The 26,940-nt window shown below is 47.4% G+C and overlaps 1 protein-coding gene across 1 annotated transcript in view; it reads right to left on the reverse strand.

Moving 5' to 3' along the window:
• ADGRA1 (adhesion G protein-coupled receptor A1) overlaps positions 1-26,940 on the reverse strand; it is a 554,873-nt gene that overhangs the window by 342,038 nt on the left and 185,895 nt on the right. The window contains exons 5-6 of the mRNA XM_084845922.1: positions 26,205-26,276; positions 23,183-23,346 (exon numbers count right to left, since the gene is read on the reverse strand). Coding sequence (XP_084702048.1) covers positions 23,183-23,346; positions 26,205-26,276 — 236 coding nt within the window. The remainder of the gene's footprint in view (positions 1-23,182; positions 23,347-26,204; positions 26,277-26,940) is intronic.

Raw genomic sequence — 26,940 nt, forward strand, 5'->3', positions numbered from 1 at the left:
CACATCAGTCACTTATGCATTATTTTTGGAGTTGAAACACATTTTTATATGTGCATTCACACACACCACAATTTTAGTCAGTTAAATCTATGGTTAGGCCCAGAATATTTGGTGCCTGGAATCCTTCCTTCTAATAACACTCTTATGAACATCTCTTGTTAGCAAGCTCCCAGTTGGGAAGGTCTGAAAAGATCTCTCTCTCTCTCTCTCTCTCTCTCTCTCTGTCAGGAGCGCCCTAGCTGCCTCTTGCACTCCCCACCAATAGCCAACTCAGGACACAGACGATGAGGATTCTTTCCGATACTTTATTCCTTTATTACTTTATGACTCTTTCCGATACTAATCACTAGCGACAAAGCAAGGAACAGCACTGAGGTAGCAGAGTAGCCTAAGCTCCAGGTAAGGCAGTTGGTCCCTGTTTGAAGGAGAACCACGGGAAGACCCTGAACTTATGGGCTAGGGAGAGATCCCCCCTCTTTCCCTTGGGTCCTCGGGACGCAACCGTTGTTTGTGTGCCAAACGAGTGGTACGCCTCCTTTCGGCACCCTCTGTCATCGCTCCCTGCATCTGCACCGAGCGTCCAGCAAGCCCCCCTCTAGCGCTCTCTCACTGCCAGGGTCACTATCTCTCCCAGGAATGCTGGCAGGAGGAATCTCTGCCAGCTGCTGTGCTTGTGAGAGATGAGCAAGCTCCTCTCCCACAGATTGCTGTTCCTCCTCAGAATCAGAACTGCTCTGGGGTTCTATCAGCTCAGTTTCCACCCAGACATCATCCCTGCTCCCATGAGGCCCACCCTCGTACCCCTCCCCTGGGGCCCCGGGTTTGTGGGGGTACAGCTGGTGGAAGCGCCTCAGCAGCAATGGAGCATGCACATTTTCTGTGGGTTCCCAGGATCGCTCATCTGGCCCGTACCCCTTCCAGTCCACCAGATATTGCAGGCGGCCATGAGAAAGGCGGGAGTCCAGAATCTCCACGACCTCAAACTCCCCCTCCCCCTCCACCAGCACTGGTGGCGGGGGGGGGAGCCGGCTGAGCGATGAGGGTCACCACAAACCAGGGGGGACAGCAAGGATCGATGAAAAACAGGATGGATCTTCATGGAGGGGGGGAGAGCCAGGCGAAAAGCAACAGGGTTAATCTGGGCCGTAATCTGGAAAGGCCCCGTGCGGCGAGGCGCGAGCTTCCTTGCAGGCGAGTGAGAGGGGAGGTATTGGGTGGACAACCAAACCCAGTCCCCCAGTTGCAGAGACGGACCTGGCTGGCGCCACCGGTCCGCAGAGGCCTTATAGGCTGTCTTGGCTTGCTCGAGGGAGTCCCGTAAGAGGTGGTGTACTGCTCGCAACTCCTCTAAAAAGTCATAGGCCACCGGCACCAAAGAGGGAGCTAGGGTGGACGGGAAAGCCTTGGGGTGGTAACCAAAATTGGCAAAAAATGGAGTTGGGCGGGTGGAAGCATGACAGGCATTGTTATAAGCAAATTCTGCGAGGGGCAGCAAGGAAAACCAGTCATCTTGCTGGTAATTGACATAAAAGCGCAAATATTGCTCCAGAGTCGCATTGGTGCACTCGGTCTGACCATCTGTCTGTGGATGGTGGGCGGAGGAAAGACGGAGCATCACATGGAGAAGCCCAAGTAGCTCCCTCCAGAAATGGGCAGTGAATTGGGCCCCCCTATCCGAAATGAGACCCTCGGGCCATCCGTGGAGCTGGAAAACATGCGCCAAAAAAAGCTCCACCATCTCCCTGGCTGTGGGCAACCCAGAGTAGGGGATGAAATGGGCCATCTTAGAAAACAAATCCACCACCACCAGAATAGTGGTCTTACCGTGTGAGCGAGGCAAGTCAGTGATGAAGTCAAGAGAGAGCAGTTTCCAAGGTCCTGATGGGGTTGGCAGGGGATGAAGCACCTGTGGGCTTGCCTGAGGGGGCCTTCACCCGCTGGCAGGTTGGGCAGGAGGCAACATAGGTCTTGACGTCCCGACACACATGAGGCCACCAAAAATCCCATGTCACTCCGTGCAGGGTCTTGGTGAAGCCAAAATGCCCAGCGGTAGGGGAGTCGTGGCACTGATGGAGGACCTTCTCGCGGAGGGGTCTAGAAGGCACATAGACCCGGCCGGAATGGTAAAGCAGGCCACCTCGCAAAGAGAAGGGGTTAAGTGGGGGGGGCAGAGGCTAGCCCCAATTCCTCCACTTTTTTGCAGACAAAAACATCCTGAGCCTGTTCAGAGTAAATAAGCTCCTCCCATGAGTGAGGCACCGCAGCTGCCACCAGGCTCTGGGGGGGGGGAAGAATCAGAGAGGGGGGGATTTCCCTCACCCCCTGGCTGGAGTTCCGGCTTACGAGAAAGTGCATCTGCTTGTAGGTTGTCAGAAGCCTTCACATGGCAAATCTTAAGGTGGAACCGGGGAAAAAAGCGCGACCACCTAATTTGCTGTTGGTTTAAGGCATGGGCTGTCTGAAGATGTTCCAGGTTGCGATGGTCAATTCTAACTTCGACTGGGTGCTGTGCCCCCTCCAGAAGATGACACCAGGTCTCCAAAGCGGACTTGATGGCCAACAGTTCCTTCTCCCAGATGGTATAATTCCTCTCAGACATGTTCAGTTTCCTGGAGTGGTAGGCGCAGGGTTGCAACCCGCCGCCCGCCCAATCTGGCTGAAAAAGCACCGCCCCCACCGCAAAGTCAGAGGCATCAGTTTGCACTACAAAAGGCTTCCTCTGGTCGGGATGTAACAGGATTGGCTCAGAACTAAAAAGCTTCTTAAGTTCCTCAAAAGCCTGTTGGGCAGATGCCGTCCAATGAAAAGGAGATTTCCTGCCCTTAAGGAGATCCGTGAGAGGAGATGTCAGCCAAGCAAAGCTGGGCAGGAACTTTCTGTAAAAATCTGCAAACCCCAGAAAACATTGCAAGTCCTTCTTGGTGGATGGAGCCTGCCAGGAGAGGACAGCCTGGACCTTTGCAGGATCCATCCTGATACCGTCAGCTGAGATAATGTAGCCGAGATAGTCCAAAGAGGTTAGGTCAAACACACATTTCTCCAGCTTGGCATAAAGATGGTGCTCGTGGAGGTGCTGGAGAATGGTGGAGACATGGTGCTGATGGGTGTGGGGGTCCTCAGAAAATATAAGTAAATCATCAAGATACACAATGAGGAAAGTGTCCAAATAGTCCCGGAAGATGGCATTCATAAAATGTGAAAACGTGGGGGGGGGGGGCGCAGGCAAGCCCAAATGGCATCACTAGGTATTCATACACTCCGTACCGGGTGCCGAAAGAGGTCTTCCACTCATCCCCCTTCCGGATGCGAATCAGATTGTAGGTGCCACGCAGGTCCAACTTCGTGAAAATCTTGGCTCGCCCCAGGGGCTCCAGCATCTCCGGTATGAGGGGGAAGGGGTACTTGTCAGGGATCGAGATCAAATTCAACGCTCTGAAGTCATGCACTGGGCAGAGTTCTCCCAATTTTTTGTGCACAAACATGGTAGGGGCGCAGGCAGGGGAGGAGGAGGGGCGAATGAAGCCACATCTGAGGTTTGTGTCCAAAAACTCCCACAGAGCTCAGAGTTCCAGCTCCGACATCAAATACAGCCGGCCAGCGGGGATGGTTGCCCCAGGAATGAGGTTAATGGCACAGTCAAAAGGACAGTGAGGGGGGAGCTGGTCGGCCGCCTTCTTGTCGAAAACATCCCAAAAAGCCACATACTTCTCTGGGAGGATCACGGTAGCTGAAGAACTGCCAGAAGCAGACGAGGAGGGGGAGGAAAGGGTTAAGGCCTGGACTGGTGCCTTGGTCAGGAGGCAATGCTCCTGGCAGTAGGGAGATGCAAACTCTACTTGCTGAAGCCCCCAAGAAATCTGAGGATTATGCTTAGAGAGCCAGGAAACACCTAGCATGATTGGGTATTGGGGAACCTTGGCCAAGTGAAACTGAATCTGCTCAATGTGGGACTGAGTGAGCAGCGTGAGCGGAGCTGTAATCCGGGTCACCGCGCCCAAAGAAAGAGGATGCCCATCGATGGTCTCCACTGCCAAGAGGGCAGGAAGAAGCAGGGTAGGAATCTTGTGGAAGAGAGCGAACGTTTCATCCATGAAACTGGTCGTAGCCCCAGAGTCGACTAAAGCTAGAGCCTCCACCCCACCCCACTGGGATGAGCGGAGGTGAACATGCAATAGCAGATAGGAGGGTGGGGGGGTTGCGGAAGGCACCCACCTGGTGGGGAACCGAACCCCACACTGGAGACCCCCAACAGGCTTGGGGGGCAGCCTAGTCAGGCCTGGGGACAAGGAGGAGGAGGAGGAGGAAGAAGAGGGGGAGGAAGTGGGGCTGCAGGTCTGGCATGGCAGGTTTGGGCAAAATGTCCCAGCTTTCCACACCGAAAGCATCGGTGCTCCGTGCGCCGCCTCTCTAGTTCCTCCGGTGGCAGTGGGGCTCGGGTAGCTCCCAGCTGCATCGGGGTCTCCTCTGCCCCCACCGCAGGGGTGGGGGTGGGGGAGGGGGCAGGAAACGTGGGGGAATGGAGGAGGGAAATCTTGGCCCACGGCACCCCGCTGGGTCTGCCGGCGCCCCTCCAGCTGACTATCTATCTGGAGGCAGGTCTGGATGAGGTCCTCCAAAGTAGGCGGGCTAGGCATGAGTGCCAACTCATCCAAGATCTCGTCATTCAAAAAGTCCAAAAACTGAGCCACCAGTGCAGCATCATTCCACTGTAAATCCTGCATCAGCAAGCGAAAAGTTGTTGCGTAGCTGGAAACTGAGTCCTTGCCCTGCCTGAGGTGGCAAATCTCCTGAGAAGCAGTCTGCGTGTGCAGGGGGTCACCAAAAAATCTGGCCATCATTGTCATGAAACCTTGATAGTCCCCGAGCAGGGGGTCATTAGCGAGAAGGAGTCCCGAAGCCCATTTAGCTGCCGCGCCTGAAAGTAAGTTAATGATGAAGCCCACACGAACCTGTTCTGTCAGGAAATCCTCAGGTCGTAGGTAGGGTTGGCGGAGAATTTCTCCCAGAAACTTCGGGGGGCCGAGCGCCAACGTGTTCGGCCCCCCGAACAAGTTTCGGGGAGAAATCTTCCGAACCCGCACCCCGCACCCCCCCCCCGGGACGGGACTTACCTTCGCCGAATGTCCCTCCCGGCAGCGGGTCCGGCCGGCGGTTCGGCGGGTGTTCGAGCGGGGCGGTAGCGGCAGCTGGTCTTTCAACCGGCTGCCACCACTGCCATTGCAATAAAAGAAAAAAAAAAAAGTCCCCTGATAGGCTATGTGACGATTCACGTAGCCTATCACGGCTAGATTTGCAGATCTAGCCGTGATAGGCTACGTGAATCGTCACGTAGCCTATCAGGGGGCGTTTTTTGGTTTTTTTTTTAACTTTCACGTTCGCGGCCGGGCGAGGCGGGAAGCCTCCTCCCCGGCCTGAATTTCGGCCGGGCGAGGCGGGAAGCCTCCCCCCCGGCCTGAATTTTGGCTGGGCGAGGCGGGAAGCCTCCCCCCCCGGCCTGAACTTCGCGGGGGGAGCAGCGAAGCGCCTCCCCCCCACCGCGAACAAGCTTCGAGAAAAGGTAAGTGACTTTCGTCCACCCCTAGTCGTAGGCACATGTACAGCTCTGACTGGGCCCAGAAAATCTGAAAAACTCCTTTCTCACCAGAAAATTTCTCTGGCAGAGCCACTGGGCACTTGCGGTGGGGGGGAATCGGGGTGGTGGGTGTTAAACCGCAGCTTGCAGACTCTGTACAGCAGTTGTCAGTTGAGCCACTTGATCCCAAAGAGCCTGGTTCTCTTGCACGAGAGCTTGCACCGCCGAGTCCATGGCAGCCTCCAGAGACAGTAGGAGCAGAGAGAAAAAAAAGAGGAATGGGAACCAAGCTCTCAGGAGCGCCCTAGCTGCCTCTTGCAGTCCCCACCAATAGCCAACTCAGGACACAGATGACGAGGATTCTTTCCAAGGCTTTATTCCTTTATTACTTTATGACTCTTTCAGATACTAATCACTAGCGACTAAGCAAGGAACAGCACTGGGGAAAGACAGCCAAGTAGCCTAAGCTCCAGGTAAGGCAGTTGGTCCCCATTTGAAGGGAAACCACGGGAAGACCCTGAACTTATGGGCTAGGGAGAGATCCTCCCTCTTTCCCTTGGGTCCTCGGGACGCGACCATTGTTTGAACGCCAAACGAGCGGTGCGCCTCCTTTCGGCACCCTCCATCTGTCGTCACTCCCTGCATCTGTGCCAAGCGTCCAGCAAGCCCCCCCCCCCGGCGCTCTCTCACTGCCAGGGTCACTATCTCTCCCAGGAATGCTGGCAGGAGGAATCTCTGCCAGCTGCTGTGCTTGTGAGAGATGAGCAAGCTCCTCTCCCATGGATTGCTCTTCCTCCTCAGAATCAGAACAGCTCTGGGGCTCTATGGGCTCAGTTTCCACTCTGACTCTCTCTCTCTCTCTCTCTCTCTCACACACACACACACACACACACACACACACACACAGGCTAAGTAAACAAGACAGTTTAAGGCAAGACACCAAGCTCCAGTTGCCATGCCAAAATAAGACATTATAGGTCTTATAACATGGATAAGCAACCCTCCAGATGTCTTGCACTACAACTTCCACAATGCCTGACCATTGGCCATGCTGGCTGGGGATTATGGGAGTTGTAGTCCAAAACATCTGGAGGCACCAGGTTGCCTACTCCTGTCTGAGAGGCTGGGCTGCTAGATAGTGCCAGCCAACCTATGGCAAATTTGCTACCAAAATAAGATTAATAAACAAATTCTTCTGAGAAAAACTCACATAATCAACAAAAAAACATACACAGCTCAACCAATACATTGCAGGAACCAAATTTCTCCATTACCCTCTATAAAAAGCTAGTTCTTAGTGTAACATAATGGCTGCCTTCAAGACTTAACCCTGAACCATAGTTTAGCATTACATGAGTTTCTCACTCCATTTCCTCCTCCAGTGCAATTGCAAGGAGAAGATTGGAAGTTTTTGCCTCCATTTTTGACTAACCATGGTTTATTGTTATATGCAAATCTGGACAAACTGTGGTTAGTCTTACCGCTGGTTTAGGGAAACAAACCCACTTCAAATCATAGTTATGATTCCTCTCTTGATTCCCTTAACCAGCCTTCCCCAACCTGGTACCCTCCAGATATGTTGGATGACAACTCCCATCATCCCCAGCCACTGTTGGGAGAGGCTGCCCTAAACTATAGTTAAGACTAACAACAGTTCTGGGTTTGCAGATTACAAGAAGCTGTAATTAGCTGAAAACAGAAGCAAAAGCTTCACCTGTGCAGTTGTGCCTGAGGAGGAAGAGGGCAATAGGAAGGAGAGTCACGTGAGCTCAACGCTAAGAACACTAAACTCTAGCTTAGCATTACATCTAAACCCAGAGAAATCCTCTTTTAACTCCAGCCGTACAATGTAACATCTCTCTCCTTTTCATTTGCCACTGATAACTTTTCTCTATCCCTTTTCACATGGCAGGTTGGGGCCTCTGCACATACAATGAATACGTGTAGAGGGAGGGGCAGACTCCACCTCTGTCACTACTTATTATTATTATTATTATTATTATTTACATTTCTATACCTCCCCATAGCCAAAGCTCTCTGGGCAGTTTACAAAAGTTAAATATATATGCATTCATACACACGTCTCCAACTTGCATGCGCGCACACACTCACACACACACACACAGTGCTCCAAGTGACTGGGAACCCTGAAAACATTGGTTTCTCAGTTGTGTGAAGCACTGTGCATGTCTGTGCAAGAGGCAGGTTGCAGACATGGATTTGAACACACATATTGTGGGGAGAAGCCTTCCACAGGTCCTGTGCACACTTCCATTTTGTGCATAGAAGACCTAACCTACTGTGCGAAACAGGCTTCTCTCCAATCTTGCATTACAGAAAAGAAGACCCTCCCAATCTTGGTTGCACCGAATGTGTTACTGCCTATAAGCAACCAAGCCAAAATTGCTCAGAATTCTGACTTATCAGTAATGAGCATCGTGATTAGGGATGTAAGAACCCCCCACTGCTCACCTCTCCTCCCCTTCATCGAAGCACGCAAGTGATCAGCGGTTACCCTTGATCATCCCATGAACCATTTGCAGCTTCGCCAGATTTTTTTTTTTTTAAACTCGGGAACCCTTTTGCGCAAAAAGGGGCAAGTTCACACACAAGGCCTCGAATTTGCGCACTTTTAAATCTCTGAAATGCGCACATTCAGCTACATCTGCGCAACATACTGTATCTGCGCAATACAGTATTGAAATCCTGCCTTGCTGCTGACAGAGAGACCCCATCCCCCAAGCAAAAAGAATAAGCTGATGATGTGTGTTGGGCAGAACCCATGTTTCCCAACTGAGCAATGATCTTTCTGTGCAGTGAATGAATCTGACCATTTTTCATTCTGTAAACCATTAGCATGATGACTCACTCATTGATTCTGCCTGCTGCTACTCTCCTCTCCTTTGTTTTGCTAATTCTGGGCACTTGAGCCTTTTGTTGTCTGAGAACATGCACAATTATATGCTGGGGTCTGGTCACTTCAGTGCTGCTATATCAGATTAGCAGACATGGGAATTTTTTCACACGAGCTCCTGTCCTGTCTGCAGAAGAGGGCATATTGCTTTATGCTCTTGTTTGGAAGATGCTGCTCTTACAAATTGTAGCTTCCTCTCCACCCCTACTTTTCCTTCTGTGTGTGTGTGTAGACTTCAGGCTACTTTGCTAATTCCCCCAGAAGGCAACTTATTTGAGTCTTTGTAAACCTCAGAACATGTGCCACTGTGATGTGGCAACCTCTCTCCAACAGTCTTTGAGGAGGGGGGTGGGGCTTCACTGGGACAGGCACTGGACTTGACTATATGGGGCAAACCCCTGGTAAATCAGGGATATTTGGAGGGAGCTCAGAGAGGAAAAAGCAGCAGTAGCTCCATCCATCATCAGAATGTTTCCTGGAAAGAAGGCTGCTAGCTAGGATGAGGCTTTCTGAAATTAAAAGCTGATCTTTGGAAGAAATTATGTTGATGTTGAGAGAGAGATGACCATGTTGGACTAGGAGTCAGGAGACCCGGGTTCTAGAACTTCTAGTCCCCATTTGGCCATGGAAGCTCACTGGGTGACTTTGGGCCAGTCACAGACACTCAGCCCAACCGACCTCACAGGGTTGTTGTTGTGAGGATAAAATGGAGAAGAGGAGGATTATGTACACCGCCTTGGGTTCTTTAAGGAGGGGAAAAGGCAGCATATAACTGTAAGAAGGATTTGAAAGAGCCGAAGTCCCCTTGCAAGAATGAGGCTTCTGTGGAAGCAGGCGAAGGGTGGCTTAGACCACTTCTCTCAATCAGCACACTTTTTTTTGGTTCATTAGGTAGAACATGGGAAGACCCACTCACCTCTCCCTTGTTTTAATGCATTTCCATGATAAAGGACAGGCCGGGGCAGGTGACTCAGTGCCTCAATCATTCTCTTTAGCTGACTGCCGGGGGCTGGGGATATAACTGAATGCCTACCGACTGCAGTCAGTCAGAGATTCATTCACATGCCTGGCTGTGGAAACGGCAGGGGGGAGGGGGACTTATTTAGGCATGCTGCAGTGTCTGAATGGAAGATGTGCCTTTCCCTCTTCTATTCCTACCAAGCAATATCTCTGCTTGAGGTACACAACGGTACACAACTGCAGTCCCTTTTGGTTTCCCCATTCTGCAATTAGCATATGTGCAGGCTGCCTTATGGCTGTGGTATTGCTTGTTGTCTCATGTGTTCAAGTAGCATGTCTCCCCTTCACACACACATGCACACTCTCCATTGTGTAGTGTATCCTTCATGCAAATGTGGAGGAATTGCCCCTTGTAAAAATACAGCTAGTTGGAAGTGCTGCCTCTCAGAGCATGTTGACTCGAGAGAGAAAATGCCATGCAAAGAGTTACATGCTGCCTCCCAACTCAGGATCAAAGCTTCTAGCTGCAGAGGGTAGTGTTCTCAGCTCTGTTGTACTACCAACCAAATACAGGAGTGTCTTATCATAACAGTGGGTGGCCTCTGTTTTGTGGGAACACTGGAAACGTCTTCCCATTCTTTAATTGACAGCACTCATTTCCCCTTCTCCTACTTACCTTGAACAGTCCAGGTACATTCTATGTGTGATTGCTTGCCCAATAGTTATTGATGCAACCACATCTTTTCCTGGCCCTGATGAAAGGTACATGGGATTTTCCCAGCATATGCAACCTGAACTGGACCACTGCTATAGGTCCCCTGTACTCTTCCTTCTTTCAGGAATGCATTGTATACAGTCCTGATTTTGCACAAATCTTTTCAGGCAGAGAGGGCAAAATGCTGGTATCATGATTGTATTTGTACATCCTGAGCTAAAAGGCTGTTCTGAGGTGCCCATCTTCTCAGTACACTCTAAAAAGGCTATAGAAACATGACTGACTGTTAGATAGAGAGCTATAAATTAAGCCATATTATTAATTCAATCATAATTGAATGAAATTATGACTCCTTACATATCTCCATAAGTAAAAGAGCGAGGCTTACATTTTAAAATGAAAGCTGAAGATTCAGGGAGGGGCCTGGAATATCCCTGAAAGGGGCAGGCCCCTGGGGCTACAGCTCAGCTGGGCTTCCTTGGAAAAATACCTCTTAAGTGCTGTCACCAATCCTACCTATACAAGTGGCAGTATGGAATGCTCCCTGTTTAGGATTGTAGCCACTCCATTCTACTCCCACCCCATTTTCTAATCCCAAACAGTCAGTCAGTATGCCATGGCCACTGAGCATGTACAGCCCTCATTGAGTTGTTGGGGTGGGGGTGCCCCCCAGTTAACTTTCTTTCTTCCTAAATATTTTCTATACTTCTACAAACCTCAGAAGGATCCCTTCTGCAGGGTTCCTCCAGATAAGCCTGCTTGTACCTCCCTTTTGTGCCTGGGTGATGCAATTTTGGCTACATTGCTCACAGCCTGAACAAATCATAGAAGGAGTCAGAGGTAGGGAACCAAAACCTATTTAGCTTTGCAAACAGTGCAATATATCTTCCCTACAGAGAGAATGAGCAAGATACTTTGGTCATTAAAATATTTTGGCTACATTTGTGAACCACCCAGAGAACTTTGGCTATTGGGTGGTATGGAAATATAATAAATTAAATGAAATAAGCAACAATACTCATAACCTGAACACTGGAAATAGAGGGAATGATAAGCAGAGGAGAGAAACCTATTTAACCATGCAAAACAATCTATGTTCCTCCTTACAAAGAGAATGTAGAGATGCTTCCACATGGAATTGTCCAAGCACAACCAGTCAAAAGAAATTGTGCAGCTATTCTGTCTTTTCTTCATTAACTAACGTTTTGTGGAAAGAAAAAAGGTGGAAGATGCACTGGGAAAACACTGGAGGGTCCAAGTTGAAGATGAAGTTGTCTGTACCCACTGAAATTCCCTAAATAAGGTGATTGCATGAGAAAAGCCTTGTCTCAAAGTGCTATAAGGTACTTCAGTAGTTACAATATTTTTAGCAAACCTGTAGTGGACTAATATAAAAGTACCAAAGTTTTGACAAGTATGTTGAATGTTAAGGTTGGTGTAGATGCCCTACTGGATAACATGGCCAGATGCAAAACAGAGCAAGGCTCCTGCACTTTCAATAGTTGTGCGGAAGAGGGAATTTCAGCTAGGGATAGTGGAGAATTTCTCCCCGAATCTTCAGGAGGCCGAGCGCCGACGCATTCGGCCCCCTGAAGTTGGCTGGGAAATTCTCTGCTGGCCCCCCGCCCCCCCCGGGATGGGACTTACCTTCGGCGAATGTCCCTCTCAGTGGCGGGTCCCGGCGGCGGTTCGGCAGCAGTTCGGCGCGGGCGGGGGCGGCGGCCGGTCTCCCGACCGGCTGCCGCCGCCGCCATTGCAAAAAAAAAAAACTAAAGTGAAAAAAAACAACAACACCCGTAATAGGCTACGTAACGATTTACGTAGCCTATCACGGCTACATTTCCAAAGTCAGCCGTGATAGGCTACGTAAATCGTCATGTAGCCTATCACGGGTGACTTTAAAAAAAAAAAAGCGCGTACGGCTAATGGCGGCCCCCATAGGGAGCCGCCATTCACGTTCCTTATTTGGTCACTGTAGTCTACGTAAAGATTATGTAGACTACGGCGAAAATAAGGGCAACGCTATTTGCGTTGCCCTTATTTTCGACGTAGTCTACGTAAATCTTTACGTAGACTAGATGTGCCAAAGCAAATGGCGGCGCCCCATGGGCGCCGCCATTTGCGTACACGCTTTTTTTTTTTTTTTCAAAGTCACCCGTGATAGGCTACGTGACGATTTATGTAGCCTATCATGGCTGACTTTGGAAATCTAGCCGTGATAGGCTATGTAAATCGTCACGTAGCCTATCACGGGGTCTTTTTTTTTTTTTACTTTTTGTTTCGCAGCAGGGGAGACGGGACGCTTCTCCCCGGCCTGAATTTCGGCCGGGCGAGGCGGGGCGCCTCCCCCCCTTGCCTGAACTTCGGGGGGAGAAGCGAAGCGCCTCCCCCCCACTGCAAAGCCAAGCTGCAAAAAGGTAGGTGACTTTCGTACATCCCTAATTTCAGCAGTGTTACTTGCATGATTACCTATACCTGCTGAAAGTTGACTTCTACTCAGCCACTGAAAATTCAGGTGCTCTGTCCCCTTTGGCATCATCTGGCTTCCTTCCTGCTAGGATACTGCCTATCCTGTGCCAGAAAGTGTATCAGCTGCTTTAGTTAATGGGTTCTTCTGAATGAGACACAGGCATGGCTAGAGCAGAGGGACTTGCTTGTTTCTCTGAGGAAAAAGGGGAAGGGAATGGTCTCTCTCACATGGAGGGAGTGACAGATTCTGATTTCCTTTCAGGGAAGTTTCCAATTTTCTCCCTCCTAAGCCTAGATAGGCAGACATTCCAGGCCTCCTATGATTTCCCTGGTTGAGGGCAGACAGTGGTGGGAATGGGACTGAGGGCAGCCTGCAGTGAGGGTATGTGTATTTTTGTGAGATGCCATGGTACCCAAATACCCAGTCCAGCAGCAATCTGTAGGGCTGTACGAAACCCTGCTTACTTGGCTCTGCCGGGTTCTGCAGGTGGGGGGAGGCACTCCGTGCCTCCCCCCGGAATCTTTGCAGGGGGGGAGGCGATCCGTGCCTCCCCCCGGAATCCTGGCCAGCCGGCTCCGCTCCGTAGCCAAGCCGCGGAGCTGCTGGCCAGCTCCGGCCACCCACAGCCGGACATCCGGCTGCTGGGCAGCCCTGCAGGGACGCAAATGGCAGCTGTCGTAGCCACCGTCATTTGCGTCCCTGTAGTGAGCTGTGATAGGCTACGTAAGTATTTACGTAGCCTACCACGGCAAGGGGGAAAAAAAACCAGCGTACGCAAATGGCAGCGGCTACCGCCATTTGCGTATGCTGGGGTTTCCCCCCCGCCATGATAGGCTACGTAAATACTTACGTAGCCTATCACGGCCTCTGCAGGGACGCAAATGGCATCTCTGCATTAGCCGTGATAGGTTACGTAAGTATTTACATAGCCTATCATGGCTGAAGGAGGAAGCGAATGGCGGCTGCAGGACAGCCGCCATTTGCACAGCAGCGCGGACGGGAGCAGGTAAGTGCTCCATTTCACACGCCTTTCGTGGGGTGGGGGTGGCGGGCACTTCATCCCGCGCACCTTTCGTGGGTTGGGGGGCGGGGGCTTCGTTACACGACGGTTTTTGGGGGGCCAAATGCACTGGCATTCGGCCTCACCGAGGTCCGTCGCGGAATTCTCTGACATCCCTAGCAATCTGACTATTTGTTATTGGCGACGAAAATACTTTTCAGAACAAAGAGGTAGGAGGAGGGTTGGAGTAATTCTTGCTGTGCAGCAAAGGCACAGTTCTATCTTCTATTATCAATATCGGGATGTGTTGCTGGTTAAATTCCTCACACAACAGTACTCCGATATGTAGGGATGTCAGAGAATTTCGCCACGAATCTCGGGGAGGCCGAATGCCAGCGCATTCGGCCTCCTGAAATTGGTAGCGGAACAGTCTGCCCCCCTCGGGACAGGACTTACCTTGGACGAATTTTCCTGGCGGCGGCACGGCAGCGGTGCGGCGGTGGCGGCTGCAGCGGCCAGTCTTCCGACCGGCTGCCGCCGCCGCCATTTCCAGTTAAAAACACAACAAAACAAAAAAAGTGATAGGCTATGTAAAGATTTACGTAGCCTATCACGGCTAGATTTTTAAAAAACACCGTGATAGGCTACGTAAATGTTTATGTAGCCTATCATGGCTGATTTAAAAGGGAAAAAAAACGGACGTACACAAATGGCGGCGCCCATGGGCGCCGCCATTTGCGTTCCTTATTTTGGCACGTCTTAGTCTATGTAAACATTTACGTAGACTAAGACAGCGAAAGGGGAACGCAAATAGTGTAGCGTCTATGCTATTTGCGTTCCCCATATTTTCGCCGTTTTAATCTACGTAAATGTTTACATAGAATAAGACGTGCCAAAATAAGGAACGCAAATGGCGGCGCCCATGGGCACCACCATTTGCGTATGCGCATTTTTTTTTTCTTTTAAATCAGCCGTGATAGGCTACGTAAACATTTACGTAGCCTATCACGGCTCACTGCAGGGACGCAAACGGCGGCGGCTATGGCCGCTGCCATTTGCGGAGCCAGCCGGCCAGGATTCGGGGGGGAGGGACGGAGCACCTGCCCGCCGGCCAGAATTTCAGGGGGGAGGGACGGAGCGCCCCCCCCGGCCAGAATTTGGGGGGGAAGGGACGGAGCGCCTCCCCCCTGGCCAGAATTTTGGGGGGAGGGATGGAGCGCCTCCCACCCCCATGAATGTCACCCTTCGAAAAGGTAAGTGACTTTCGTACATCCCTACCGATATGTACAGCTCCAGTTAAATCATAATGAGAAAATGAGGGGAAAAGGAGGGGAAAAGGAGAGCTTTTTAGAAATGCACTGCACATTCAGTGAGCCACAAGAAATTCCAGCCCTGCCCAGCAATTCTTCCTACTCATGAAGGTCTTCCAGCTGTTTCCTATGAGACATGGTGACCTTTGTTTTGGGGGGCAGGGGTTCTGATGGCTTCCACACTGCGACAGTCACACAGAAATGCAAGAAGCAGAAATACGTAAAATCAGGTATGTGCGCATTTCGCCAGCACTGATACAAGAAGCATAATTGCTGAAAATGAGGATTGTGCGCATTTCCAGTCTGCATGACTGGCAAGGAGGAGGTGAAAAGAATTATGTAGGTATAGCACCATGCCTGTGGCAGCTGGAAAGGAAACTTCCTATTTCTCCACATATATATAGTATATAATTCCCACTAGCGTGACAGTGGTATCATCATCATGGGCATATTTCTTGGGCTGTCCTTTTGGTTCTTTCACAGCCCAGTGGTCACCCTGGCCAAGCCGAAACACAAACACACAAAATGACACCACACAACCAAGAGACCAAGACCACACTGCCCCTTTTTTTATTTATGTATTTATTTATCTATTTATTTGGGTACTGCATTTCTATTCTGCCCAATAGCCAAAGCTCTCTGGGCCACCGTTCACAGAAATTACAACCAAAAAGCACACAGTAAAACAATTATTTATTTCCCTCTTGGGCTAGCTTGCTGTCATCTGATTTATGAATAAAGGAACTATGTTTTTCTTTCAGTTTGTTCTGCTTGGGAACATATTCTCTCAAATGTTGGGGTTAAATTCTAAGTTTTAGGAGAGATTTGCAACATAATAGCACATCTCCTTGAGGTGGCTATCTCAACTTGCCACTGTAAAGGAATAGTACTTTCTAATTGTTACTCAGAAATTGAGGGCAATGGCCCATTTCAGTCTGAATGAAACGACCGTCATTCAGGTAGGAAGGGGGTTGCTTGCTCTGATCTTTTTCTGGATCTAGGGATGGCGGAGAATTTCTCCCCGAAACTTCGGGGGGCCGAGTGCCAACGTGTTCGGCCCCCCGAACAAGTTTCGGGGAGAAATTCTCCGCACCCCCCCGCCCTCCGCACCCCCCCCGGGACGGGACTTACCTTTGCCGAATGTCCCTCCTGGCGGCGGGTCCGGCCGGCGGTTAGGCGGGTGTTCGTCCTGGGCGGGGGCGGCAGCCGATCTTTCGACCGGCTGCCGCCGCCGCCATTGCAATAAAAGGGGGAAAAAAACACCCCCGTTATAGGCTACGTGACGATTAACATAGCCTATCACGGCTAGATTTGCAAAGTCAGCCGTGATAGGCTACGTAAATCGTCACGTAGCCTATCACGGGTGACTTTAAAAAAAAAAAAAAAAGCGCGTACGGATAATGGCGGCCCCCATAGGGAGCCACCATTCCCGTTCCTTATTTGGTTGCTGTAGTCTACGTAAAGATTTACATAGACTAAAGCAACCAAATAAGGAACGCGAATGGCGGCTCCCTATGGGGGCCGCCATTAGCGTACGCGCTTTTTTTTTTTTTTAAAGTCACCCGTGATAGGCTACGTGACGATTGACGTAGCCTATCACAGCTGACTTTGCAGATCTAGCCGTGATAGGCTACGTTAATTGTCACGTAGCCTATCACGGGGGCGTTTTTGTTTTTTTTTAAACTTTCAAGTTCACGGCCGGGCGAGGCGGGAAGCCTCCTCCCCGGCCTGAATTTCGGCCGGGCGAGGCAGGAAGCCTCTCCCCCGGCCTGAATTTCGGCCGGGCGAGGCGGGAAGCCTCCCCCCCCGCCTGAACTTCGCGGGGGGAGCAGCGAAGCGCCTCCCCCCCACCGCGAACAAGCTTCGAGGACAGGTAAGTCACTTTCATCCACCCCTATCTGGATCTCTCTGTGGCTGTGACATTTCTCAATTCATTGAATGTGCAAAATCAGAAAGGCTCTGGCAGCTGCGCTTTTTTTCTACTCAAAAAATGCGCATATATGCAGATGCACACATTGGGGCAAAACTTGCAAAACTGAATGGATAGCTGCCAAAGCCGTTCCCCAAACAGACGATTAACAAGATTTGGGGGGAGCTGGTGAACAGGATCGCCATAGCGCCTGAGACTTCATGGGAATCTCTTGAATGGAGCAGAGCAGGGCAAGGAGGGGTTCGCAAACTTCAGTTCGGGGAACCGAACAGAGAGACGATAGTCAAACACGAAGTAGGAAATGAACGTTCATGACATCCCTAATTGTGATGTCCATGGAAAAGCTTAGGGTTACATCCGAACTCAGACTCTTTGCTTGTCTCTCCTCTAACAAGCCAGAGTTCGATGCTGGCTTAGAGATCTAGGCTTGTTAGAGCAGCGAGCGACAAGCAAGGGTCAGGGTTCATACTTAATGCTAAACTTTTCCACCTCTGTCAGATTCTGGTTAATTTAGCTACTCCCTGTTAATTGCAACAGTCAGTGGCTGCATTTGCACAAAACATTAAGGCAGAACCCTTCAGATCCTGGCCTATCATCGAAGCTCATTCACAAGCATGTATGGTAATGCTCATTCCCCGATTGTTCCTGCATGGCTACTCCTGCAAGCAGGAGTGGCTAAACTAACTAGGAAAAGCTTAGTGTTATGGCTGAACCAGGAATCCTGGCTTGTCGCTCCTCAAACAATCCAGAGTTTAAAGTTGGCTTCCAGGTCTTGGCTTTTTAGAGGAGCAATAAGCCAGGGTTCAGATATAACATTAAGCTTTTTTCTGCTGTGGTAAATTCCTGGTTAGTTTAGCTACTCCCTTTTGCAGGAGGAGCTAAGCAGAACTGATCAGGCAGTGTGTATCAGCATGCTTGCTCGTGAATAATAAGACAGAATTCTGAAGCATTCTTAGTGTGTTGTGTGAACATGGGCAGTGCATGACTGTGGCTACCTGTGTTGCCTGTCCTGGCTCCTCTTCTTTGCTGTTGGCAAAAAGAATCCTTCACTCCCCGGGAGGGTTTTGATCCCTTGTCCTAGGAGGGCTGTGTGTACTCCCTGCATGTCTCCTACCCATGGAATGATGTGGGTACGGTATTGTATTTAGGATGTCGGAGAAATCCACAATGGAATCAAGTGAGTTTGGATTTCTGTAAATCCAACCTGCAGATTCTGCGGCCAACCAGCTTTTCCCAAGTCACATGGATTTCATGGACTTGTGGACCTTTTTTTTTTTTACTTTCCAGAATTTTACTTTCAGGAATTTTAGTCATATAAAAATATGTAAAATGAAAAAACACCAGCCGGAAATGTGCTTTTTGAGGGGATTCGCATATTGGGGGGGGGGGATTTGTGCATTTGGGGTGGGGGATTGCACATTTTCACAAGTGCAAATTCGTGCAAATTCAAAAAAATTGGGAAATCTAATTTAATCAATGAGCGGACAACCAAAAGAAAGGCACCTGATAATCTGCAAAATGCAGATGGAGCAGATTTTGCAACTTCCCCTTAGAGTGTTGTGCTACAAAACAATGGTTGTGGGAAGACAGCCTGATGACTAGCAATAGCAGTCACTGCTGGCTGACCCACTGGAGCAGGGTGGAGGTGGTGGTGTTCTAGCATCATCCTGCGTGCTTTACACTGCAAGAGTGTGTGCTGCCTTCATTCACTAGCTGCCTCCATATGTGGGTGGTATAAGGGTGTTGTCACTGCTATAGTCTCTAGTTGATGGCATTGGTGGAGTTTCCAGGGGTACTGAAGGTGTGTCTGTTGTTTTCCTGCTATTTTTCTATATTCTATTGGTGTGGTTTTCCCCTCCCCTCCAGGCCTGAGCTAGGGATGTACGGATTGTGTAAAATCTGCTCTGTCTCTGTTTCATGGATTGCGAGGCACCTTTTGTTCTGTCATCTGCTCACAGACAGATTCGATTTTTCCCCATCATACAGAAAAATACACAAATAATTCTGTAAGCAGGTTCACAATTTACATAATTTACCTTAGTACGTAACATTTAATGTATTCCATGCCATTCAATTTTTCCTCAGCAGAAACTTGCATATTTTCCTACAGATGAATTTGCATAAATTTCAGGCAAGTAAAAAAGAAGATCCAAAAGTCCACAGACTACATGCGGCCTGAGGAGGGTGCTCCACAGCAGATTCCACAGGTTGGATTCTTAGAAATCCAAGCTCATTTTAGTCCACCTCAGATTTCTCCAGCACCCCTAGCCTGAGTATACACTGGATCTGTCAGTCATTCTACCAGGAGCAGTGATACACCTCCAGTTCTGATGTAATCTGAATAAAGGATTGCTCTGCCTCTGCCAGTTATGATCTTCGAAGATTTGAATTTTTGAATTTCTGAATCTTCAAAGATCATGCCTGAATTAGGAAAAAAAAAAATCGCGGAGAAGCCACGATTCTTCGAAGATAATACCTTAATTAAAAAAAAACAGCTGAAGCAGAGGATAGAAGGGGTAAAACTTAGTCTCATTTGAAGGAATAGAACAACCCCCTGCTCAATGCAGGATGCCTGATTCCCAGGCGGTCGCCCATTCAACTACTGACTGGGGCCAACCCTGCTCAGCTTTCGAGATCAGACAAGCGCACGCACATCCAGCCCTTTGCTTGTTGCTGAGGAAACATTGAGTGCTGAGGAAGCCATGCGATCAGTAGCCGGAAGACGAGACGGGGCCGTCGAGAGCTGTGATTGGACAGGAGGGAAATACAAACATCGCCATATATGGACAAGCAGGGGAGGGGACTACGACCAGATATGGTAGCGAAGGTGGAAAATCAGAGCACATTAAGGGGAAATACCGGGATATCAGGGTATTGAAAGTGGGAGCACGGAAGCAGGAAATTCCGGTTCCAATTCAAGGCAGGTACTGCGTAGTGTGAAAGATGGGCGGTGAAACCTCATTGGAAGTGAAAAGCCCCCTAAGTGAAGATCAGCCCTGTATCAAACTAAAGGCTATTCCAACTAGAAAGGTAATAAAATACTTAACAATAACAAAGATACATACAGAACACAACATGAACAAATTGTATTGCTTGTCAAAGATCCATATGTAATGTAACAAGAAGTTGACACTACCAAACATATAAGAGGTTTTTGTTTTGTTTTGGGGATTCATCTCATAGAGCAAAATACCTTTTCAAAAGAAGAAAAGCCAACCTTCTCCTCAGAAGGACCATCCTTCTGCCGGCTCTGTGAGCAGCTTAGGGTGTCATTGTCAGTATGTCAATATGGTTAGTATAAATAATACAAAAGGTGGCTAAAGATTAAATAATTCTTTGGCTTTGTGCTTGGACACTGAATGTGAAGATGATCAGAACAGCCACACAACCCAGTACAAGTTAAATTCCTTACTTCAGACAACTAGAAATGAGAATAGCTACTAGGTACACAACTAGGATGAGTTATTATATCTACAGCATATGAGGAAACATGCCTGGAATCAGTTCTGTTCCACGCAGCTCTAGCCAATACCTTCTGTCTCTTATGTGCATCTTTAAATGACTCTGAACAAAACCAGGTACAAACCCAGCCTTCACATCAAAGGAATTCCACCAGGTGGCATAAATTTTATATTTAATAAAATCATAGGACAAACTGGTTGCTAAGAAGTTACTCTGTACAGCAAACTATTGGCTCTGGTAACAAGCTGTGACCCCAGGGTATTTTAGCAGTCTGATATTCACCTGTGCACATTTTTGACTTGCTATATAGATGAAGTTTAACCACAAGACATTGGTTCAATTGGAAAAACACCAAACCTCTGACACAGAAAGATCTGAAAGAAAAACTTGGTATAAAACTCAAAGAATCAGAATCGGAACGTTTCCAGTCCTCAGACAGGTGACAAATTGCCCTAAATTTAGGCCTGATTTAAACAGAATGCCATGTCTCCCACCTCTCTTATGGTCTTTGTTATAATACGGTGATTTTTTTTTTAAAGGGGGAATTGGGAATTCAGGGTTGTTCCCTAACTGAACTGAATACTTATTTTAATATGGCCTCTTAGGGGCAAAGCAGTTGCTTTAAATTTAGTTTCACTTTCCATTCTGGTTGTTAGCATTTGTAGCTATGATCAGGCGGGGACTGGGAGAAAGTTTGAAACACCTGCCTAGGTTCTAAAAGGCCCAGAAGCACTGCTGGCTCCAGGTTTTCGAGGGCTCTCAGGCAAATCGCCCTCAATGGGCCTCTCCCTCAGTGAGTCTGCCTTCTCACTGCCATTGTCACCAGCTGGTCTTGCTCCTCCTCCTCTTTCTCATTGCTTGCTTGATAGGCAGAGAGAAAGTGAGCAAGGGACTAGTGGCATCGGCTGCTCTTTGTTCTTATTGCCACCACTGTCAAAGCAAGAGGCAGGCGAACAAGAAAGCTGCAATGGTAAAGAGGAGGAGCAAGTCCACAGGGCTCTTGTCAGTGGGCCCCTGCTGCAGTGCTGGTCCTCGGCAGGTGCCCAACCATGCCCTTCCCCTGACACTGGCCCTCTCAGGAAAAAGCACAGGGCATCCTCAGGCAGCTGCTGAAGCCTCAGAAGGGCCAACTATTGATGGCTGCCCTTGCCTCCTCACACCTGTTTCTGGAGACAGAAGCCAGGATACGGCCTGTCTGTCTTTTTCAATTGATATGAACCACTTTGGGATGCAATAATTGTTGGAGTTATAACTGTCTGAAAAGCAGGATAAGAATATAGAGGAGAAGAGGAAGAAGAATTCTTAATGGAAATATTACAGAGTCTGAGTAGTATCCAATAGGGGCTGTGCGTGTGTCCACCAGGCCCCGGTCTGTGTGTGCCCTGCCCGGCCCCGCCCACCCAGGTCCGCACACAGCTGTGATATAGCACTTCCAGAGACAAGCCCCAACATGAACGAAAATGCTGGTTTCTGGAAGGGGCAAGTCACATGGCCCCTATTGGATACTACCCTCTAATTCCCATTCCCTGATCCCACCAAGCTATAAATCCATTGTTTCTTGGCTCCTAAACAGTCTGCTGACTGCTGATGGGGAAAAAGCCAAGCCTCTTCACATAAAAACACATTCAAGTGATCTGCTAGACTTGGTATAAAATCTTGACATAGGCAGACATGCCACTTCTATGTATACATGATAATCTCACTTGCAAAGAGTTTCTTACTTAGTGTGTGTGCACACGCACATATGTATTTATAAATATAAATGTATTGTATTTACCTTTTCCCCCTTTTTTGTGAAAGCTAATGGCAGCCAGTGTGCTTAAAAGAAAATAGATGTCACCTACACCAAACAATCAGAATTTACACTGCTCTTAAACATCCATGGACTTGGACTTTGATGAATATTTACAGAACACGCGTTCCATTTTTTTTAGCATAGCCACTGGGAACATAGTTTCCTGTTGTAACCATTCAATTCTATATAAGAAAAGAAGCAGCCTCTAAACTATGTATGGTACAAGATGTTTAGGGCTTAATTGATCAACAAGAGCATCTTAGGGCATAATCATATGCATGTTTAGACAGATAGAAGTCCTCGGGTTTTTCCAGGGTCAGTTTATTTACATGATGAGAGTTCTAGAGAAGAACACAAGGACTCTCGTTTAGACCTTACCCTAATATAATAGTCTAGGCTTAAAATACATTACATCTTGATTCATTATTCACTCATATTGTTTTGTCTTATCTCCTTTCCATCCAATCTATTTCCATTGTTCCAAATATTTCTTTTAAAATCTCTGCCTCTCTGCAAGCTTCCACTTATTAAAATTCATTCTTCCATTCACCAGCAACACACAGATACAACTTCTACTACAAAGTTTGCAAAGGTGACTGGCAGAAAAATGCAATTTGACATTTATTCCATAACGTCAAAACTATAATCTAATTAAAATATAATGTTATTTGGACATACAAGGCAAAAAGAAATGCCACTACCGTTACAATCAATTATATGAAAATGGTTATTTCAAGGTCAGATAAGGGAAGTGATAATTCTACAGTGTACCGTTACAATCAATTATATGAAAATGGTTATTTCAAGGTCAGATAAGGGAAGTGACAATTCTACAGAGTACATTTATGTATATATAAAATACATCTGCAATCTAATTTTGTTGTTTTTTAAACTTGCACTCTTCTTAAACCTTAGCACTGCTTCGTATATATTTCTTTTCTCATCGCTATCAGTTCTGTACACCAACCACTAGGCATTTATCCGTCACAATACACTTTTTTCTGAGTACATTTTTGTCTCAATTTATAATGCTGAAAACCAGGGTACAACTCACCACATAACAGCTGATTTTCTTTCAGGCTCCGAAATGGCGTTCCTTGTAAACTCCTTGGAAATGCACAAACTGTTTCTTCTGATATTCGAACTGAGACATTTCTAGCCCATTGTAAGAGCCACTTGAGATTACAGTCACAGATGAGAGAATCAGTGTAGAAATGCCTGAAAGCAAACCCCAAACCAATAAATACTTTCCCCCCTTTTGAAATAATGTTTTATATAATGATTGTCATATATAGCTAATTAGTGAAGCACTAACCATGCTTTGCAAATCTGTTATCCAGTTCCCTAATTATCTAGTTTTGTTCTAAGTGACTTCCAACACTAACACACAGATTAGATTTCATGTCTTGTATCCGCATGTATCATTCATATCCGAAGTGGGGACTCATCTGTCTCCCATGTAGGCACTGTATGTAGCAGCAAAGATGCATGGGAATATTGCAGATATCCGGGGTGGGGGTGGAATCCAATGGACATCCACCTGCTTGGCCCCCTGGACTGGAGTCTGTGGACCCCGCCAGCCAGCTGACCTGTTTGGTGCAGGGAGCAAGCTACTGGCCAGTCTACAGGCATCTACTGTCCCTCACTGAAAATTTTTCAGAAGATGGCAGCTTGTTCTTTTACGTAAAAGGACTTTTTATGTAAATGGCGGCATAAATAAGCCCATTTTCACAACATTATAGGCGCATTTAGACCATTTACGCCTGTAATGTTGCATAAATGGGCTTATTTACGGCTGTCATTCGCGTAAAAAGCCCCATTACATAAAAGAATGAGCTGCCATTGTCCTCAAAAGGGACAATGAGGGAGCAGGAGGCCGCACACCACTCGCCTGTGGACTGGCTAGCGGCTCACGCCGCTGCTGCACAGGGTCGGCTGGCCAGCAGGGGTCTGTCAAGTGGCGCATGACCTGGGTAATTTCGCCCATCCCTAAAGATGCATAGTCCCCACTTTGGATATTTATGATATATATAAATAGAGCAGGGGTCCCCAACCTTCTGGGGTCAATGGGTACATTTTTTAGAGAGTTCTGTGGGTACTCTTACAAAATGGCACCATGGTAGGCATGGCTGGTCAGAAAACACGCATTTCCCAGAATGCAAACTGGCAAGACTAAAAGAAAAGTAACTTGCTCAAGAACCTAAGTACAAAGCACAAGTGGGGCGTCAGCTCCAAAATACAAAACCACTCTTTTGAACCCAATAAAGATAGAATTAGAGGACAGCACTTCACTTTGCAGCATGCCAGCTTCCCAGTTAAAAAATAATAATTTTCAAAATTATTAAGAAATGAAATATAAATCAGGAAGGGCAGAGAGCCTGGTGGGTGCCAAGAGCGGTGTTCATGGATACCATGCTGAAAACCCCAGAAATAGAGGAAAGGCAAATCCCTCATATTGTGTACATTATTAATGTCCTAAGCCATTCTGTGCCCCCCCATATAGTTTTATGCTTCTGTATTCTTATGTAAACAAAGCTGCCATTTACCCACATTTCAGATTATTCTGATGTTTTGGCAGCTAGATAATGACTTAATATTTAGTGTGCAGCTCCTTGATTATTTAACATGGCTTTTCCTTTGCTTATGGATGTTTGAGTAGTACGAAACCTTTCAACAAGTGACCATCTCCTAAAATGCTATGTACAATATTTGAAGTCCAGAAGTTGTCATTTTGTTTTTAATATGACACATTTATTTAAATGTATGGCTTCCAGTAACAGAATCAAGGAGAAGAAGCATATAGCCAGGAGACCCCTTATAGGTTCTGTGTGTGACTTTAAATCCTTTTAAATTTTGCACTATGGGGAGGGAGACAACAATGCATTGCCTTTCAGTTCATAACTCCAGTGGATTATGACCAAATTCCACTTCTAATTCACTGAAGTGAATTAATAAAAGTCTTGGAACCACAATATTTAACTTCCACATGCATGTAATTACGGAAACATTATTTGCCCTCTACACTCTAGTTAATTTTTCATAGAATCATAGACTGGTAGGGTTGGAAGGGGCCTACAAGGCCATCAAATCCAACCCCCTGATCAATGCAGGAATCTAAGTCAGAGCATCCCTGACAGATGGCTGTCCAGCCTTGTCTTGAATGCCTCCAGTGTGGGAGAGCCCACCACCTCCCTAGGTAATTGGTTCCATGGTCATATTGCTCTAACAGTCAGGAAGTTTTTCCTGATGTTCAGCCGGAACCTGGCTTCCTGTCACTTGAGCCCATGATTCCGTGTCCTGCGCTCTGGGATGATCAAGAAGAGATCCTGGCCTTCTTCTCTGTGACAACCTTTCAAGTACTTGAAGAGTGCTATCATATCTCCCCTCAGTCTTCTCTTCTCAAGGCTAAACATGCCCAGTTCTTTCAGTCTCTCTTCATAGGGCTTTGTTTCCAGTCCTCTGATCATCTTTGTTGCCCTCCTCTTAACCCTCTCCAGTTTGTCTGCATCCTTCTTAAAGTGCGGTGCCCAGAACTGGACACAGTACTCCAGATAAGGCCTAACCAGTGCTGAGTGGAGGGGAACTAGTACTTTCATCAGTCTTTTTATTGTTTAATAAAATCTCCCTTATTTGTTAAGGAGACATATTTAAATGTTTTAAATCTAATATGTACATTTAATCTAAGTTGAGTTACAATGAACATGTAAGAGGTTTTATGTAAATGCTGTAAGGAATTAATTTGTTTGTTCTCTGCTTCCATTCATCCTTTCATAAAATATAAGGGAAATTAACCATAAAGCTTTAGTATTTTTAAAGATTTTTTAAAAAAATCTTTATAAAACTATAGCAACCTTACTATCCTGGTTTCAACACAATTGTTCAATATTCCAGAGATCTGAAATTTAGTTCAGGCTGTAGAAACGAATTAGAGTGTGTTGTATAAAATGCACATAATGAAAGGATATTATTTTCAGGGAACATATAATACTGAAAATATAGATAATGATAAAGTAGAGCATAGTAATATACGTGCATATTGTAGAAGGTGGGTCTTCGCACAGTCAAGTCATACTTACAAGACTTTCAGAGTTAACAGCTCAGAGAACAGTCCATTCATGAGACTTGAAAAAATATTCCCTGATAAATTCCTAAGGAGAAAAAACCAATTATATATATATGTATATTTAAAGCAACCAAGGTTTAATTAAAGACATCTCAAATTGTGTAATGGTTTTTGTTCTCACTGGTAAAATCTTTAAAATGCGCATATCTGGGGTGGGGTGGGTGGTATCCCTTGCTTTAGCTATACATTTCTGTTAAACTACCAGATATGAACATGGACAAGTACTATAAACTGTCCATTTCTGTCTTGGCCCTTAAGTGCAGACATTTTGTTTAGTACCACACTGTCAAAATATTAAAAAACTGATGAAAGTTAAAAGGAATATGATCTACCATCTCCTCCGATATACAACTGGGGTTATGTCCATGGCAGGAAATTTCCAGATGTCTTCCACATCAGTTGGGAACTATCACATACAGATGGAGGTGTGTAGAAGGGGACATAGACTTTTAAATCACGTGGCATTGCCCCAATCCATAGAGGTACTGTTCATGTGCACTTTCCAATTTACTTTAATGGCAGGGATAGCTCCATGAATGCAAACGTTCACAGAGCTTCCCCTCTACTGGAGGGAATCTACAGTCCTTGTGGATGGTGATGGTCTTGGTCAAACTACATACTCCAAACTTCTTTTTAAAGGCAGCTGCAGAGAGGGCTGACTTGGACTGGGATCAATATGCTGTGGGAGG

Source organism: Heloderma suspectum, chromosome 3 (genome assembly GCF_057233095.1).
Source record: "Heloderma suspectum isolate Gila_16-S chromosome 3, 16-S_ref, whole genome shotgun sequence".
NCBI lineage: Eukaryota > Metazoa > Chordata > Lepidosauria > Squamata > Helodermatidae > Heloderma > Heloderma suspectum.